This window comes from Platalea leucorodia, assembly GCF_965183815.1.
Source record: "Platalea leucorodia genome assembly, chromosome: 3".
In the NCBI taxonomy this organism is placed as follows: domain Eukaryota; kingdom Metazoa; phylum Chordata; class Aves; order Pelecaniformes; family Threskiornithidae; genus Platalea; species Platalea leucorodia.
The window spans coordinates 45,864,804-45,883,101 of record NC_138825.1 but is presented as its reverse complement, the minus strand read 5'-3'; the positions used below and the strand labels follow the sequence as shown (position 1 = coordinate 45,883,101).

At 43.0% G+C, this 18,298-nt stretch overlaps 1 protein-coding gene across 1 annotated transcript; it reads left to right on the top strand.

Moving 5' to 3' along the window:
* The first annotated feature begins 5,041 nt into the window (after nt 1–5,041).
* NTPCR (nucleoside-triphosphatase, cancer-related) lies at nt 5,042–17,002 on the top strand. Its single transcript, XM_082305932.1, has 5 exons — nt 5,042–5,116; nt 7,671–7,833; nt 8,937–9,033; nt 11,838–12,047; nt 16,866–17,002. The coding sequence occupies exons 1-5, from the start codon at nt 5,083–5,085 to the stop codon at nt 16,932–16,934; spliced, it is 573 nt and encodes a 190-aa protein (XP_082162058.1). The 5' UTR covers nt 5,042–5,082; the 3' UTR covers nt 16,935–17,002.
* Nucleotides 17,003–18,298: the final 1,296 nt, after the last annotated feature.

Genomic DNA, 18,298 nt, shown 5'->3' with positions numbered 1-18,298 from the left:
CAATTGCCCAGGTTGTTCAACACGCTTTGCTGGTAGAGACAGAGGACTACATTCTTTGAAGGTTGGTTGGTCTCTGTTTACAGTAGTAAATTCAATTTCACAAATATTCTCCAACTTCCATGTAGAGGGCATTTATAACATTTGACATAATTTATTTCTTATGTCTCTATTTTCAGGAAATACTTTCAGGAATTTCTTCTGTTCTGTGGAACACAACCCCTGATGGAACATTTCTACTGGACGGATTTCTACTGCATGAACCACACACAAAAGATCCATAGATAAACCGCTGACAGAGGGAGTACTGCCGTTTTCATCTAGAGGAGGCCCTGCATGTAGCTAATGACTTATCTCTCTGGGAAGTTTAAGATTAAAGACTGGCAGACTGTAGATGTTCAATGCTTATTCTCAGACACCTGCTGATGCCATGATTACTCCACAGACAAAACAAAGTCAAGTCAGAAATACCATCACTAATATTAGATGGCCAGTGGGATACAGCTAGGCCCACTATCTGTGAGCAGGAGCATTCACTGCAAGTGAGAACAAGGACAAAATAAGGAACTCTCTAAAATTAAATCTCTTAAAAAAACAAAGTGTAATTCCCTATCCTGACATAAGCAAAATGCTGTACAAACTCAAGGTACCATGAATCAAAAAGACAAGTTCTGTTGGAGAGCAAGAAAAGGGTTTCAACCTAACTATTCTCTTTCCCATGAGGGCAAAAAAACCCCCAAACCTAACACCAGATAAACCAAGGGCTAAAACTCTAAGAATGTGCTGAGCCTTCCTTGAGGCAGAGCGCTGAAATGTAAACTACTGCGCAATTGAGGGTGCAGGTCAGAGATGGTAGATTCAACTCTTATTCCTTCCAGCTTCTACTCTAGGGAATACCATAAATATCATAAATGACCTCTTTTCTTAGCCACTGGTCTGGAAACTTGCAGTTAATTAATTTTACCCCATTCAACAGAAAGGTCTAGGACTCTATCCAAGTTTTTTTTAGTGAACACCCAGCAATATATGCAGGCTTCCCCAGGCTTAGGTAACAGTTTGTAACAATGATTGACAGTTCCTTCCAAGGTCTCCACAGGTCACTCAGAATCACAACCTGCCCCTGGTACTCCAGAGGGGGTCTTTTTCAGGCACCAGACTTTTGTAAATACTTCTTTCATGGCCTTGCCCAACCATACAGTTCAATTCAGCATGAGTTGAAGTTAACTGACCCTCACCTAGCAAAAACAGAGTCTAGGTAGCTGGACACAAAAATATTTTGAGCTGGCAACCTTTTAGGAATAAATGACTACTAATTAAGCTACCCATATTGGAAGAGGAAAAGCTGGGTTTTTCTCTCCTCATCCTAAAAGAAGTAAAACCCATGTTGTTTATTTTATTTTAGAGTTACCTACACTGCTAGGGTATATGCTGTGTCTACTTATTTCAGCTAACCATCTCCAGCCAAGAATGCCAAAATCCCACAATCAGGAGAGCACACAGGCTGACTCCAAAGACTACTGGTTACAGCATACAGCTACAGAGAAGACAACTTGCACGCTGCAGCTTGTGCTTATTGAACCTGCATGTTCTATGCAGTCACTAGATTATAGAATAAACACATCAAAGGGAACAAACCCAAATAGTAAATCTTTGAGGAAATACACATAAGACTTCCAATTCATTTAGCAAACATAAGGTCCTCTTAACAGCAAAACTCTACAAAAGCACAACTGGCCTAACTGCTTCCTGGTTTTGGTGCATTTAAATGACTGCAACCTAGACAGAGCCTCCAGAATGAGAGAACATTTTATGGTACAAATTACAATGGATATCAAAGTGGAATGCCAACTAATTTAAGCCCTGATGCTGCAACTGCTTTACTAATACATCTCTTTGCAAGACCAAGGTTTTAGCCACACAGTGAAATAAGTGTCAGAGTCCTGTATCTGAAAACAGGATGAAATCATTCTTAGACTATGGTACCACAAATCAAGGGTTCTGTCAAACAGTAGTGATAGCCCTAAAATTTTCCACATGCACTTCTGAAAACGACAGGTTGATTTATAAAACCTAGTAAAGCTCTATGTCGAATAAAACAACATTGTCTGGGTCTCTTTATGTGGCCTGCCTGGGCGACCAGCCAATAGGCTGAAATAGTTTAATATTATATAGAAAACCTACCTGTAAAATCAATCACTCTGCACAGGAAGTTCGGGGCAAGGCTGAAGTAGCCAGTTATAAAGCGTTGTTCTTGTGTTAGTAGTCTAGTAAATATGCGGTTCTTCTCTGTGGTTCTTTCTTCAGATTAAAGATGCCTGACAAACGCCCGCAGGAAGCCATAAGTTAACAGCACAACTTCATTGCTCCTGAAAAAAAACACAAAACAAAGTACTGGAATGTAAACTATGAAAATGCAGTTTTCATTTTAGATGACATAGGAAGCTGTCTTTGTTACCTCTCTACCCTCCTACCCCACAAGAGGCATGACAGAGCTGTCAGGTTTTTTTAATTAAGTATTTAAGCATGAAACATGTTCCACACTACTGATGTGAAATGAGGAATAGAAGTCATTATGTTTAAGGGAAAGATAAATTAACCACATGTGGTCATCAGTGAAAGCAGAGAATAGGCAAACAAGAATTCAGAGTTATGATCTCCCCTTCGAAATGACCTCTGGCCAGATTCGGTGAAAGAGGCCAAAGAAAGGTACAGATGTTCTGAACTATGATACAAACAATCCCTGGTCTGCTCATAAGTAACACTTAAAATTTGCTTCTGATGACTCACCAAATTTTATGTAAAACAGAAGTGTACTGATCATATGTAATACATCCAGTGAATTGACCATATGTAATATATCCAGTGACTGTACGATGGTGTTGAGGGCAGAAACTAGATCTTCCCTCCTCTACATTAACATCTTAACTGTGCTCTGTCTGGCCCAATCAGCTTGAATTTGTGACTGTGCTGTGTCTCAGCCTTAATAGGAAAAGCCTGTGAATTTGGTTACAAGGATACTCTCCTGTCAAATGGACAATATGGATTTCAACTCCCTTAACTTGAGGCTGCAGTTGAAGAGGACACATTTCCTACTACCTGACTAAATGGTAGCCTATTACCTAAAGCTGAAGTGCTTCACCTGCAGTTATAGAGCAGCTGTAAAATGTCTTGGTTTACAAATCCCAGCTAAAGAGAAATACTCCTCTACCATCCTGAAACATTGCACCAGATTTAGGGGCAGGGAGTGTATCTAACCATCCTCCCCGCGTTTCTTACTGGCAGGCTATACATCACCTCTGCAAGACACCTTCCTTTCCCTCCATACTGTCTTGGGATCCTAGGCATCAGCTCTGGTTCTGCATGCACCCAAGGGACCAAATGCATAATTTATTAACCCCACCTCTTAACATCGATTTGTTGCAATTTCTCCTTCTGAAAGTGGTGACGATGATTTCTACCTCACAAGCTGACCCTTAACTGGAGCGTAACTGGAGACTGAAAGAGACTTTTGCTTTCCTCAGAAGCCAGAAGCGCAGTGGTACAAGGTACTCTTATTATGCAGGGAAATAGCTGATTGCATCCCTCACACTTTCAGATGACCCACCATTCTACACAGACACTGCTCCTAGCTGACCTGAAAGTATTGTATATTTAAAGATGCAGAATCACTAAATAGAGGGTTACTCTTCATCCTGCTAAGAATATAAAACAATACAAGGAAGAGTAGCCATATATGATGTACACATCAAAAACATTTCTTTCAATTTATGGAAATACCTGTCTATTGTGATGTACGCTCTGCCTGCTGATCTACACATTTCATCTGGCTGAAAGGATACTTATTATCTTTGTGAAAATGATGAATAACCCTTAAATCCTTGGGAAATTACTGAAAATGAAAGCCAGACAAAGATGTGATGAACCTGAAGAGAACAATTCTAGCTGAACGATTCTAGGAACCAGGATGTATCCCCTTCATAGCCCAGTATTTCTGGGTAACCATTTTGGTGCTTACAGCCAGGCAGGGATCAATACGCCTTGGTGGCAGGGCATCACCTCACCCAGACTTCTGCCTGCGCACCACAGCCCTCCACACAAAAATCCTTTTCCCTGCTGTCTTACAGCTCTCCATCGCCCGAGTCCAAACAAACAAGGAGGCCACATGCATGAGGCGTGCTGGGATGCGGACAGACGTCTGTCAGTGTCTTTGTTAAACCTGCCAAACCTCTTCCTTTGTGACCCAATTCACTCAGATGTGCAACAACCCCCTAGTCACTGTCTGCATCGAGGTATCAGAGAACCTGTTTAATTGACTGGTTTGCTGCATCCTGCAGCACGTTGTTTACTCAAACGGGTAAAAAGCTCTAGGGAGAGCTTTCTTCACATATTCAGAAATTAAATAGGTCAAGCTGACTGGATAAAGAAAATGCTGACCCACATTTAGGAAATTCATTGTTTTTTCCCCTCTCCCCTAACCTTCAATAACGTCCATCTTCTGGGAAACACCACGGCAGCAGCTCACCCCTGGGCCGTGCCTTCGAGGCCGCCACAGGCCGGGAAGGGCCCGGCCCTCGGCGTCAACCGCCCGAGCCCTGCGGCCGCGGCGGCTCCTGCCCTGGGGGCGGGAAGACCCCGGCCCGCCGGCAGACGCCGCCCGCCCGGGGCAGCTTTGCAGGAATCCCCGCCGGGGGCTGCCGCGGGAGAGGCGCGGCTCCCCTCAGCAGCGGCCAGGGCTTGCGCGCCAACCCCCCCCGCCTGGGCGCCCACGCCGCCCGACGCCCCCTCGGGACCGGCCGATTAAAATGGCGCGTCGGCCGCTGTGGTGCAAGGCCACAAGAACCGCCATGTCGGGCACTGCCGGACGGGGCCTCGGGGCGGGCACCTCCCGGGGGGCGGCGGCAGACTCCGCGCCTCCCGGCGAGGCACGGCACGGCGCCGCGCTCGGCTCTTCCCCGCGGGCAGAAGGCGGAGGCGGCGCGGGGCCGGGCCGCCGCGCCGGGGGCGGGGCGAGGGGGCGGCGCGGCGTTCCCGCCAGCCGGGCCGCGGAGGGGGGGAGAGGGCGGAGCGCGGTCTGCGGCCCCCGCCATGGCCAAGCACGTTTTTCTCACGGGACCCCCAGGTAACGGGGGCAGGAGGAGCCTGGGGAGCGGGGCGAGAGGAGGCGGCGCGGCCGCTGGGGCCGCCCTGGGGCCGGGCCGGGCCTGGCCTGGCCTGGCCTGGGCTGGCCTGGGCTGGCCAGCCGCCCCGCGCGGGGCCCCCGGGGCTGTGAAGCGCTTAGAGCCAGGGGACCCCAGCACCGGCCCGGGGTGTGAGGGAGCCCCGGGAGCGCCTCCTGCTGCCGCCGGGCCCGGCAGCTGCCTGCGAGGTGACCCCGGCTGCCGCCGTGCAGGCCTGTAGCTGCTCCCCGCCCCGCGTGTCGCCTCTTCAGGTCGGCGCTGCTGCGTTCATTAATTCGTTCCTAATGAGAGCCCGTTTTAGCTCTCCGTCCAGTCCCATCTCATGTACGTTTCCAGACGCTACTGCTGTGTCCCTGGCCCCTGCCCTGCGGTTCAGTGTTGGGAGGAAAATAAAAACTCCCCGGCAACTAACCCTGCTTCAGTTAACCTGCAGCCGTTAATAGTTTCTGAGCGGTCATCTTTTCTGTAACTTAATTGTAGTGATTTAGCACATGCAACCTAAGCAATGTTCATTTATGGGTAATAATTGGTATCCCAGATGGGCAGGCCTTGATTGAAGCGGTGGAGTAGTTTATCGTGGTAGGGGAATCTGATTATTGTGGAAGTAGAGTGGTGTAGAGTACGAGAGTCAAACTATAAGGTTGACAAAGAAATAAACCAGTTATTATGATTGCAAAGCTTTCTTTTGTGCTCTGGAAGTAAAGCAGTGGGCCTAATTCTCCTTTTTGGGATCGTTTTGCAGATACCTGTCTTGTCTGGAAAGAATTTAAAACACTAGTGCTAGGCTGAGATAGCAATACCTTCCACCCACTTCATTTTGTCTTTCCATCCTGGCTAAAGGCAGCCCGCTGGGAGACGCAGAGGTTAGGCCTGCTTAGGCCTTGTCTCTGTTCATTTAACAGAAATGGAATGTAATGTTTTGATTAGCCAAATGTGTAACTTTAAGCTTTCTTAAACTTAGTTTGAATCATTTTAGCTTTCTTTGGCAATTTACTGAATGAAGGTAACCGAATTAGAGATAGCAAATCTACTTAGCCAAATTAGTATAAATGCACTTAAAGACACAAGGCCCTGGAAAGATGGTAGATATTGATGGTGCCACATTTGTCATTTTATTGTTGTTCAAATGCCAGGAATCCCTTTGGCTTCAATTTTGAAAAGTTTGTTTAATAGTTTGATGAGGTGCCCTTGAAGCCACAGAATATTTTGCCATTGATATTGACTGTTAAGAAAGTAGTTCCTAAATCTGCTTAAAATCTAAGGGAGGAATTCGGTAGGTGCATGTTGAAATCATTTCTCTTGGCATCTTTAGGCACCTTGCATTTGGTCTATTTTCCTTGTCTCCAGGAATTTAAAGGTTTATTCTGCAGGATATTTTCTATCTTCTGATTTTTTTGACAGCAACGGTTAAAAATGGAGTGATAACACTAAATTTTGTGAGAGGCAATAAAGCTGAGTTTAAAAGGAGATTGTCGAGGGATGTACTTGTACAATGGCAAAGGAGAAGAAATAGCTCCTTTGTGGGAACTGAGAGGATGTCTGGAACATGTCCAACGTTCACATTGTAGAAAGTACGTCGGACTGTGCTAGGAGACATCAGGTGGCGAGGGTTTTAAGGATCCATCTTAGAGTAAGAAAATGGATTATAAGACCACAGGATAATTCACGTGAGAAAGGACTTCAGGAGGTGTGAAGGAGGGTCACCTCTGAGGCCAGACCAGGTTGCTCAAGGCTTTATCCAGTCAGGTCTTGAAAACCTCAAAGGTTGCGAAGACTCTACAGCCTCTCTGCACAACCTGTTCCAGGGCTTGATTGTCCTCATGATAAAAAAGCTTTTCCCTGTATCTAGTTAAAACCTCTCTTGCTTCAATTACCATAAGAAGCATGTTTCTGTTGTTGGAAATAGTTTTTGCCATGTAGGACCTGATATCTCGGGGGCACTGAGGGCTTCCGATTTCTAGGACATCAATAGAAGTAGCATGTCCTTTGTGCCAGTTAGGCTCCTGGTAACAGCAGTCAATTTTGACCTTATGATCGTAACAGGGGGATGATCTCAGCTCTGTTCTTAAACAGTAGCGAATAGCAGTGGTAGAAAGGGAGATTCATCAGTTGTCTTCCAGCTGGCTTGGGTATCAGTTGTGTAACAGTATGGCTCTCGTGTATTTACCTGCCTTGGGGCAAGCTTTGTGGCCTGCCCGCGCACTATCTAAGCTGACAAGTTTAGTGGTAGCCTAGGATATTTTTACCATTCTGTTGTGACTTCACTGTAGACATACTTCTTAAAGGCTAATAAAACATTACAAAGTCAGTACAAGATGAACTTTAAAAGGTGTTTCTGTTCTTTCCTTTTCTACCATTTAAAAAAACTCAACAATTTGCAAAGTTAAAAAGTAATCAGTGTTCCTGCTGAACTGAATCATTACTGTGGTGTTTAAAAATGGGATTTTAGTGGAGAAGATTAATTCTGTGTGCTTTTTGTTTCTTCTTTATTTTTAGGGGTTGGAAAGACTACTTTGATCCAGAAAGTCACTCAAGCTCTAAAATCCTCAGGCATTCCCATTGATGGATTTTACACAGAGGAAGTTAGAGAAGGTGGCAGGAGAACAGGATTTGATGTTGTCACTTTGTCTGGAAAACGAGGACCTTTATCTAGAGTCAGGTACTGAGATTTTAATAACTGTAAGTGGCTTATTGTTTTATGCTTCTGCTCCAGTCGGTTGGCATGTTAAATGCTCTTCCAGAAGGTGATTTCCAGTACACATGGCTTTCATGGTCAGGTTCTTTGTTCAGTTCTCGTGTCCTGGCTGATACCTGTATTGTGTGTGTAGACAGTGCCTCTATTGCGCAGTGAAATACTGAAAACATGCTAGGGAAGGATGTTCTCTCTTACTGCCTATTTTACACCAGATAGAGAGGAAGCACTGCTGAGCCTTTTATTGTGAGACCAAGTCTCTTTGGGATACAGTAAGTAGCTTATTGTAGGCAGGGAGGAAGATTTTTTGTTTCCACCAGCTAATTTATGGAGACAGAAATGGAAAATAAAAGGGAAATTTAATATAACATTGTTTTAAAGAGCCACTGACTGGCCCACAAAACCCACATGTGAATTTTAAGAAAAAGAGGGTTTCAGAGCCCCACTAAGAGGGGGGCCTCTGAAGTGCAGAGGGGCTCACAGTCTCTCCTCTTTCACTAGACTTAGCTTTTCACACTTTGTGCAAAACTTAGTCTAGGTCCGGGTGTGACGTTAGCACCTCATTCAGACATAGTTGATCTGACTAAATAGTTTGCATATTGCTAATAAAGGAGGTTCACCTAGGATAGTGTGATGCAGCACATGCAAACTGATATTTTTTCCAAGATTGTTTAAGGGTTTTGCAGCCCATACTGAGATTTGGGCTACTGCTGTGATGCTGTCTGTAGTGTCACATTACCAAATTCAAAGATCTGAACTGCAGGCATGTATTTTGATTTCAGCATAAATATACCTGCTGGCTTTTTAGATCCCATTGTCTTTCCATACGCTGTTCATATTTGAGCTTACGTAGTTGTGAAGGTAGCTTATGGTGTATTTATTATCTGAAAGTCTGCTATCTGCAGCATGACTTAATGGATGGTTTACAGGATTTCTTTCTTGTTCTTAGAAGCATTAAGGGGATTTGACTTATTGCGATAACTTCTCGTAAATCCACTTGAAGTGACTGCAGTGAATTCTCACTAAACTCATTACTTAGAAGGAATTGTGTGTCTCTTTTTCAAATTCAGTTCTGATTCTTCGACTTCAAGACGTGAATATCGGGTCGGACAGTATGTTGTAGACCTTGTTTCATTTGAGCAGTTGGTTCTACCTATGCTGAGAAATGTGAGTATTCTATGAACGCTGCTGAAAAATGGACACTTTATGATAATCAGTGTTATTGGAAGGCCCTTCTAGAGCACTAGTTTTTAATATTAATAAATGGCCTGTTTCTTGGGTATTGCTGGTTCTGATTGACTTCAGGATCAGGAAGCTGGAGGGGCAAATCTGTCTTGTTCTCTTCTGCTTCTTATAGTGGTGTTGGAGAGATTGCAATCCTCTCTTGCTCTTGATCTGACGTCGTCCTGTGAGCAGGACCTCCTTGGCCTGAGAGACAGCCAACAGGAGATTTCTTCTTTTGCCACAGTCTTGCATATTATAAAGCAAACAAAATGTATGCGTGGCTTACCACGCAGAGCTGGGTGGAGTCAGTGGGTCCAAGAAAAAGGCTTTTGCTGCTGCTCTTCTTCTTTACAGCCTTTTTTTCCCTCTTTCTCTGATTCCCATCTTCTTCCAGTAGAAGCATTTGTTTCTTGAATCCAGTGGTTATTTTTGATTACTACTGTATACGTACCTGCAGACTAGTAAGTTTTAACTGATAGTAGCAGCCTGATAATTTGGGATTTAGCCTGCTGCGCAAGGAGTGCTCTGACTGTGACAAGACTTTCCACACAGTCTTTTTCCTATCCTTTTCCTAACATTCTGTTACTGTTTTTTCCTTCTCCTTCCTCTCTCTCACTCCAACCTTTCCCCTCTCCAAAATTAAACAAGAACAGATCTGATTTTGGCAGTAACATACCACAAACAGTATGCAGCAGCTGCTGAACTGTACTACTAAAAAAATCCTATTGTGATTTTTCTATGCTGTCAAAGCTCAAGGGACCAAGGAATAAGGGACTTCTTAATGAACTTTGAAAGAACAAAAAAACCAAAGAGGTGCAAGGAGCAAAAATGAGATTGAAGATCTGATTCTTGTTTTTGTCAAGGAACATTGAAGTCTGAGAATAAGGAAGCAAAGACATTGGGGGCAAGGCAGAAAGGAAATATGAATAAAATAGGACAATTTTTAATTTTTAATTTCCCTGTAACTTGATTTACTATGTTAGCAAATAGAAGGATAGTTTAATAAAAAAGACTTCATTATGCCAGCACTGTACTTGGAATCCTTTTGCTGCTGCATTAATGTGAAGTCCAGGAAAGATCTTGCTAGAAGGGTGTTAGCAGTGTTGAATTTTTCTGGTTGTTACGTAGCTTTCTGCGAGTATAAGAGAGTGAAGAGAAGAAGAAAAGGGGCCAGCAGGGTCGGCCAGTGCATGACCCTGTTCTCGTTGAAAGCACTGCTAATCGGTTTTGTGGGAATGTGGTCATGCATGTAGGCGGCGCAGAATGGGAGAGGAGGAGAATGAGGAAGATGATAGAACTGAAATAAGAAGAGACGAATGAAGAATGAGGGCCGGAGAGTCACAGGTATGGTCTGGTTTGATCAGAGAGCAGCACAGAGTGGGCACGTGCCCATTCAGTCTGGAGGACAGCTTCAGCTCTTAAGGCTTGGATCTCATTCACTCCAGTGAGAACAGGGGTAGATCCTACAATGGATGATCTCTCTGGTTCTGGAAACTTTACCAGGCAGGACTGAGGATTTTTTTTCAAAGCAAAATGCTCTGTTTCTCAGTGTGTGACCTACTGACTAGTATTGGATTTTTAGCTCACTGATCTATGAAAGGATTTTAGATAAAACAGCTACTCAGCAGGGACTTTGCTTGAAAATATTTTAGGATGCATGTTATACAGTTTTTCCACTTTCCCAGAAGCGAATACTTTGCCTTCCCAAGGGAAAACATTTAGATTTTTTTTGTTTTTTTTTTTTTTTAGGTTCTGTATAATATGGCTGGTATTGGTATATATTCATGGATCTACAGTGATCTTTTGACTTGAGTTGGTTTCCTTTTCACTTCTATAAATAATGGAGTACAGTTCCCAGTTACTTTTACCAAGAGAGGGTAGGCAGTGCACTTCCTTTTCTGTTGAATAGTTCCTCTGCTTTCCGAGTTGCCTTTCCCTCAGTGGGAATCACCCATGTTCTCTCCTAGGCTTCCCTGCTGCTCACAGCAGTCTGCAGCACGGTACTGCTTGGCACAGTATTCGCTTCATGAAAAAAACAAATAGACCACAAGTGTGGTTAATCGTTAGTATGGTGCCTATCCTATGATCCAGGGGAATGGCTAGGACTATAGAATAAGCTATATCTCGACAAAGAAATGGAAGATGACTGTTCTGATGTGAGAGAGGCTTGGAAACAGCTTGGTTGTTATACAGGTAGCTTTGAAGAAAGCTAGGTGTTCTGAGAGAAATGCTAGTTTTGACCCTCCTTTGACCCAGCTACAAGAGGAGAAACTTCCAAATCTAGACTTAATGCAAGTCCTTTTTTTTAATACTTGTGTTGTGTGGATATTTATCTATTCTAAATGCATAATTTGACGGGAAGAGTGAAGTTTTGAAAAATTGGTGTCCCTCAGATTGATTGAGAGCTGCTAGTAGGCAAAGTGCAGTTCTTAATTGTCAAATAGCTTGTATGGGACCATCATGAGAATTCTGCTTTGAAGGATAACTGATCTTATGGATAGTTCCTATTGTAGTTGGTATTTATGCTGTACATGTATTTTCATCTTTCCAAAAATCTGTGCTGAAATAGAAATGATAGATTTAGAAGTCTGTCAGTTACCAGCAGCAGCTTTGACTCTTCCACTTTCCCCAGTATTACAATTGAATTGATTTCTTTTGGAGATATTTCTTTTACTAGCATAAAATTATTTCTGTTGCTTGTTCTAAGTTCTGTGTTCTTTACAGTCTCTTGATGCACTTTTCCACAGGTGAACCATGGCAGTGGTGCAGAGAAACAAATTTGTGTCATAGATGAGATTGGTAAAATGGAACTCTTCAGCCAAGCTTTTATTCAAGCTGTTCGTCAAACACTGACTGGCTCAGGGACCGTGGTGCTTGGAACTATTCCAATACCTAAGGGAAAGCCACTGGATCTTGTTGAAGAAATAAGAAGTAGGAAAGATGTTAAAGTGTTCAATGTGAGTAATATTTAATATCCTTAAAGAGCCTTCTGTTCTAGGTTGCTGGTTTGTATTTGGCTCAGTTTAAAGACTAATTGGTACTACCAATTGATAGCTGTGGGTAGCTTGTATGAAATAAGGTTTTTTAGTTTCCATTTTATTCTTAATGGGCAGGTGTTCGCCTTATTAAAAAAAAAAAAAAATCACATTTGGCATTTACTGTAGCAGTCTCACACAGCTGGCTTTGCTTGTGAGGGGCTGTAGAAGTAATGATATAGTTGTTTTAAAAGGTTTTCTTGCTGTAGTATTATTGCCATATAAGTATTCATTATTCCTAAGAGTTAAATCTTTTAAAGTACAGTCAGATTTTTAATTTTTTTTTTTCCAGACTGGCTTGCAGAAATATTACCAGTAATCATATTCAAGAAAAAAAAAAAAAGGCAGCAGTGGAATTTGCAGAAATGATTTCTAGAAGAAAGACACTTGTAAATGGAGTGTACTTTCTCTGGAGTCAGCGAACCAATTTTGGAATTCATTATGTTGTTTTTACAGACATAATTTTCAGAATGTTAAGGCCTCAAAGTGCATTTCTGATCAGTTACAGGGAGGTTCTCAAAAACTTATCACAACAAAACATAGCCTGTTCAGAGGAATACACGAGTGAGGTTTCCTTAACATCTCTAAGTGTCCTGGATGCTTCACAAAAACAAGCTATACGCAGCCCCCACTCCTTTGATTTATTTTTCTGCTCAGTGTGTACTATTTATAGTAGAGAATAAAGCTATATATCCAAAACTGAACTGTGCATCTCTATAAATTATAAATTCAGTAAGTGGGACTTACACATCCTGGCTTACTAACAGGGGTAATATGCTGTAGAGCAGTATGCTGTTGCAGCCTGTTCTTTACCAGATGCACGTCACAGTGAGAGTGCTTACTTTGTTTTCATCCAAGTGCATGAGGAAGGAAAAAACACTATCAACAACTTTCTACTGAATGATCGTTATTACTGCAGAGAAGGCAAAGCCTCCGTCTTCTTTTTTCCTCTTCAAAGCGAGATTAGTAAAACTGCAGTGCTCAGAAAAGTTCCTCAGCTTTCTTTTAGTTGGTGGTCCCATCATCATCTTCAATTTCTGTTTCTTAAATTAAATGCCTGTTTAATTTAGTGCTGAAGCAATACTAGGGGCAAAGATGAGAGAAGATTCCTTTCCTCACATAAGCATTCAACTCCTACCGTTCCCTTCAGAGGTAAAACCCCAGGTTTCCCACTGACAAGCTGATGTGCGTTAGTTGTCAGGTTCCGGAACAGGGATGCACATGAATGTGAATTTTGTATGACTTGCTTTCCAGCGGTAGGACTGGGGAGGAGGGAATGGAGAATGCCTCACCAAAAGTAACCGTCATTCAGTGCTTAGGCTGCAGTCCCGGCAAGGCAATAGCGTGTGTTTGGCCCTCTCAGGGGAGGAAATAGAGCGCTAGAAAACAGCATTTGACTTTTCAAGGAAGCTTTTGAGGCTTCCGCTGTCTCTTTTTAGCAGGTGATGTTCTGAGGCCGTGTGCCACTCAGCCCCGGGTTGTTAGCTGTATCAGTCTGCCAATAGATCTTTCTCTTAAGTACTGACTACAGCCAGCAAAAGCCTTCCTGTATGTCTTCCTTTCAATGGAGCAATGTTTTCTCTAGCTAAAAACAACTTTACTAAAAGAATGAGCCATCCTGTTTATGCTGCTGAGATTAGGGTTCATGCAGATTCCTTTGTTTGAAGAGAGTTCTCTGGTGAACCCGTTATCCAAAGGCATGGGTGTGGAATGGGTGACAGCCTGCAACAGTTCCCAGGTGGCAGAGACCTGCTACACTAAAGTCTTGTGCAGGAGAGCATCTGTCTCGCTTGCTCCAGTGACACACGCCATGCTCTTTCCCAGCTAGTTAAACCGTGTGCATGAGCAGGAACAGAACCTGCCCGTGGGGAGTCAGAGGTGTTACTAGCTGAAGTAAATACTGCATCACCAGCTATGTTCTTCAAGGGCTGTGGCATGGGGAGAACCTGGAGTGCCCAAATAGCTCATGGTCAGTAATTTCTTACTAACTTTTATGGTGCCTGGAAGTGTGCAGAAGTAGGTGGCTACCTTCCAAAAGAAAGTTCTGCCTGCTTTGTCACTGAGTATGGGGTTAGGCTGCATTCAAGTAACTCAGCAGGGTTTTCTCATCCTTCTCTTAGCGTCGCAAGGACAGTTCTGATGTTTGATGCTAAGTGCATAGAGACAGCTGTTTGGGGTTTTACAGTCCCTTCTGTCTTGAAAGCATATTCAGTTGGTGTGAATGGGCCCAGACGCCCTAAAAGGAGTTGAGGATTTGGTCCCAAATGTTTAATTTATTATGTTTAGAGCACTTAGCCAGAGGAGCTCTGATATTTAACACATTTCTTTCCATTGTTGCCCAATTCCCTTTTGCTGAGAACTAAACTTTCCAGTGAAACTACAGAGGCTCTTTTTGCACTGCCCAGGTCTGTGTAGTTTTGCAGACACGGTGTTGTAAATAGGATCAGATTATCCTTAGCAGCTGGCAAGTATTCATTTTCTCCCATTTTCCCACCTATTAATTTTGCTTCCATGAAACCCATTAGTGAAGTTTGGTTGTGTATGCCTTTTAAGAAAGAAAATAAATAGTTAAATGGATCAGAAGAAGAAAAGTTTCCGTTTGAACAGACTGTACAAGAGGGGTTTCCTTGACAGTACTTTAACAGCTAGGGGAAGGAAGCTTTTGTCCTCTGCTGTTGCCTGCTTGGAGTCTAGGTGGTAGTTTCCTCCAAATTATCTAAATGCTTAGTAGAAGCAGCACCTACAGTTACTTTCAACTCCCTGTCTAAAAATGTACCCATCTGTTTGAACATTCAGTAAGGTACTGGGAGATTTGTTCTCTCTGGGAAAGCTGCCTGCACAGAATGCCTCCAGATCGTAAGAGGAGACTTGTATCTATCAAGCAGCCTTTGTAAAACAGTTGTGAAAATTTCCCAGCACTTGGCACTTTCTCTCCGCTGCTCTCACTGGACTTCTGGCATGTAGGTATGGAAAAGGGATAGATAAAATGTAGTATTGTTTTTGTTGGCTGTGAGACAGTGGGAAGAGCTATTAAATGTTCAGAAGGTCCTTTGAAAGTCAGGATATCGGGACACTTGCTGTGAGATTTGGAGTTTGGCTGATCTATGCTCTGTGCCTTGTTTACCTTGGGGTCTCTCAATAGCCTTACTGAAGAGCAATTCCATTCTTTGTTGTCTTGCTCTCTTTGTTATTGTGGGGTTTTCTGTTTATCTTGTAATAGGCTTGGAATGATGCACAATAAAATCGGCAGCGTTTTCAGGCAGATCTTCCCTTTCATTCTTTTTTTTTTTTTTTTAATGTAACTTTTTCATCAGTCCCGTGTTGATCTGCTCTCTTGAATTCACGTAGCGTAGGTGAGACCACCGTCTCTAGGTTTTACAGAGTTGGTTTCCAGCATTTGGGTAGGGTGTCTGTGACTGTAAATAGCAGTAGGCTCCTAGGGCCAAATTCTTCAGGTAGGACTGTCGCTTATTTAAAAATAATAATACTTTCTCCTGTTCAGTATTGACTGTAGTACTGAAAGGGATACAAACCCTTGTGCTCAGATCTTAAATGCAGCTACAGGGGATGCAGTGAAACCTTGCTGGTAGAGAGTTTTATGCCACACATGGTGTGGTGTCTCTCCTTCCTCGTCAAACAGCATTTCTCAAACTTTGTTAAAAATATGAACGTCCTCACTTTTTTTTGGCTCATCTGTCTTTGTCTGATTTTTTTTCCTGCCCTCTCTGCAGGGACCTGAACAGCGGGGAAAATTTCTTAGGCTTTCTAAAATGAGGCTTTTGCTGACACTTCACAAATGCTTGTTAACCCTTTCACCACCCCAGCCATCTCCCCAGGTTTTGGTTGAGTTCGTAATGCATGGCACTGTGGGTCACTGGGCTCTGTACCAGGACCCGGTCTCTCAAGAAGGGGTAATTTTACACAGACACACACAGACACACACAGACACACAGACACAGACACACACACACACACACACCCCTGCCAGCTCTGTGCTCTGTCGTTGCTGCACCTGGGAGCTGAGCTGACTAGCAAGTGCTGGCATTTGCTTGGCAGTTTACAGTAATCTGGCACGTGCTGCAATGCAGATGGGCCCAGCAAAAGACAGGACGCTGGACTATATGGATTTTCACATGTACTGGTCTTAAAGCCCAACATTTCCATGGACTGATCAACCAAAGGCGTACCTCAGTGTGCTGCAAAAGCCCCCCAGCTTTGTCAAGTAATCATCTTACTTCTTTTTCAAGGTGGTTCTATCCTGCAGTGCTAAGGTTTCTCGGAATACAGAGTTGCGCTGCTAAGCCTGTTTTAATTTTTTTCATTGCAGATGTTTTTGACTAGGTCTGTCATCCTAACAAATACAACTCTTTCGAGTACCGAAGGCATAAGAACTCCACTTCATAGCAGGAAAATTATATTTGGTAATTGAAAGGGATTTCTAGTAATGACAAAAGTACATGCTGGTTCTTCGAGCGATTCTTGTCAGTTATTCAAGCCCTGAATAATACTGCAAAATACCGTGGGTAATTAAATCAAAAAGATCACTGAATATTCAATTACATATGCAGGTTTGTGGTTTAGCTTATTGTGTTCTGAGTAGCAGAGGAAGGCAGGTGTTTGACATTCAACATTCCTCCACTGAGAAAGAAATGCATTTGAATTTCTGCTTTGTTTTTGAAGTAAACACTCATATACAGGTTATTCATCAAATTACATCAGTTTTAATTTCTCTTTCTCTAGGTTAGTAAGGAAAACAGAAACAGCATTTTGCAAGACATCTTGGCAGCTGTGGAATCCTGCAGAAAATGAAGACCTTTTCCTGCCTGTAAACACTAAAGCTTTTATTTTTACAAAACATTACAACATTTTGCGGATGTTTTAGAGTCTGTCCTTCCTGCTTTAGCCCCTGGAGGCTTTACTGGAGCCTTCAGGGTAAGCAAGGTAAAGCTGGTAATACTCTAAAATGTGAAAATGAGCTAGCAGGATTCTTGTTTATTCAGTTCACAAGCTGATCCATTCAAAAAAATTGAACAGATGCGTAGTTAACATCCAGTTCTAATCTGCGTATTTGGAAGTTAGGTGGTCTGACTCTGATCCTAGTTACACCATGTAAAAGCAATTAACTGTCAAATCTGTTAGAGATCTTAGTCTTTCAGAGTGTGGTGTGGACTGCTCTGGGTAGAGAGCAACTCTGTACCTGGAGCTTAGCCCTGCTGTAACAGAACAGAACCCTGCCCAAAATGTATGTGTGCTCTGCCTGTAGAAATATCTCTGCTGTCGGTGACCCTGCTTCGGTGTGGCCAAGTGTGTTTCAGCACGGGTGCTGACGATTCAGGAGGTAGAAGGAATAAGCAGATGCTCTCCCCCTACCCCCAGACACCCCTCTCTCCAGTTGGAGTATAAGAAGGGTTATCTAGAATTTCCAGGAAATTTCCTGTAGTCCCAAGTGACATTTGCAGAACTCCACTTCAGGAGGACAAATAACCACCCCTACCCTCTCCTAAGTGGCCCAGACAGTAGTTGATAAGAGGGGTGCATTTTGGATTTATTTTCAAGTTTCTGATGGCAATCCTGCCTCGCACCCCCTTAAAAAATTATATATATAAATCTTCAAGTCCATGAAGTTCAGTCGAATCTTGACGTGTGTTTTTCACGTAGAGTTTATTAAGTCAGGATCAACTTAATACTGCATTTGTCTATATGGGTTTTACAATCTGTTCTGTTTATTGATACTTTTTGTTTGGTTGGGTTTTTTTCCTTCTTCATTTCTGTACATGCTTCATGGTTAATGGTCAAATAAGAAGTGTTTGAGAGTATTAGACAATGTGTTTCCCTGTGAGGTGTGCAAATGTGTTCAGGCAAAGTGCTACCACTTAATCAGTTTTCATGTTGTGAAAACAGAATTCCCTCCCAGGTGCATACTTCTTCATTGTACGGTTTATAGTCATGTCTGGCTTTAAAAAGTTGTTAAGCATTCAGTCGCTGCTTAACTTTTTTCTGTTCAGTTCAACAACTGTTAAAATGAGCAAACTATTTAAAGGCATTTTCAAATATCAGTTTAGTTATTTATTTCTGTAAAACCGACACCCAAAGTTGCAGGGGGCTGGATGGGGACAGGCCTTTTTACAGGAGCCCTGGAAACAGCTGGGAGCATGGAGGGGATGTCCTTTATT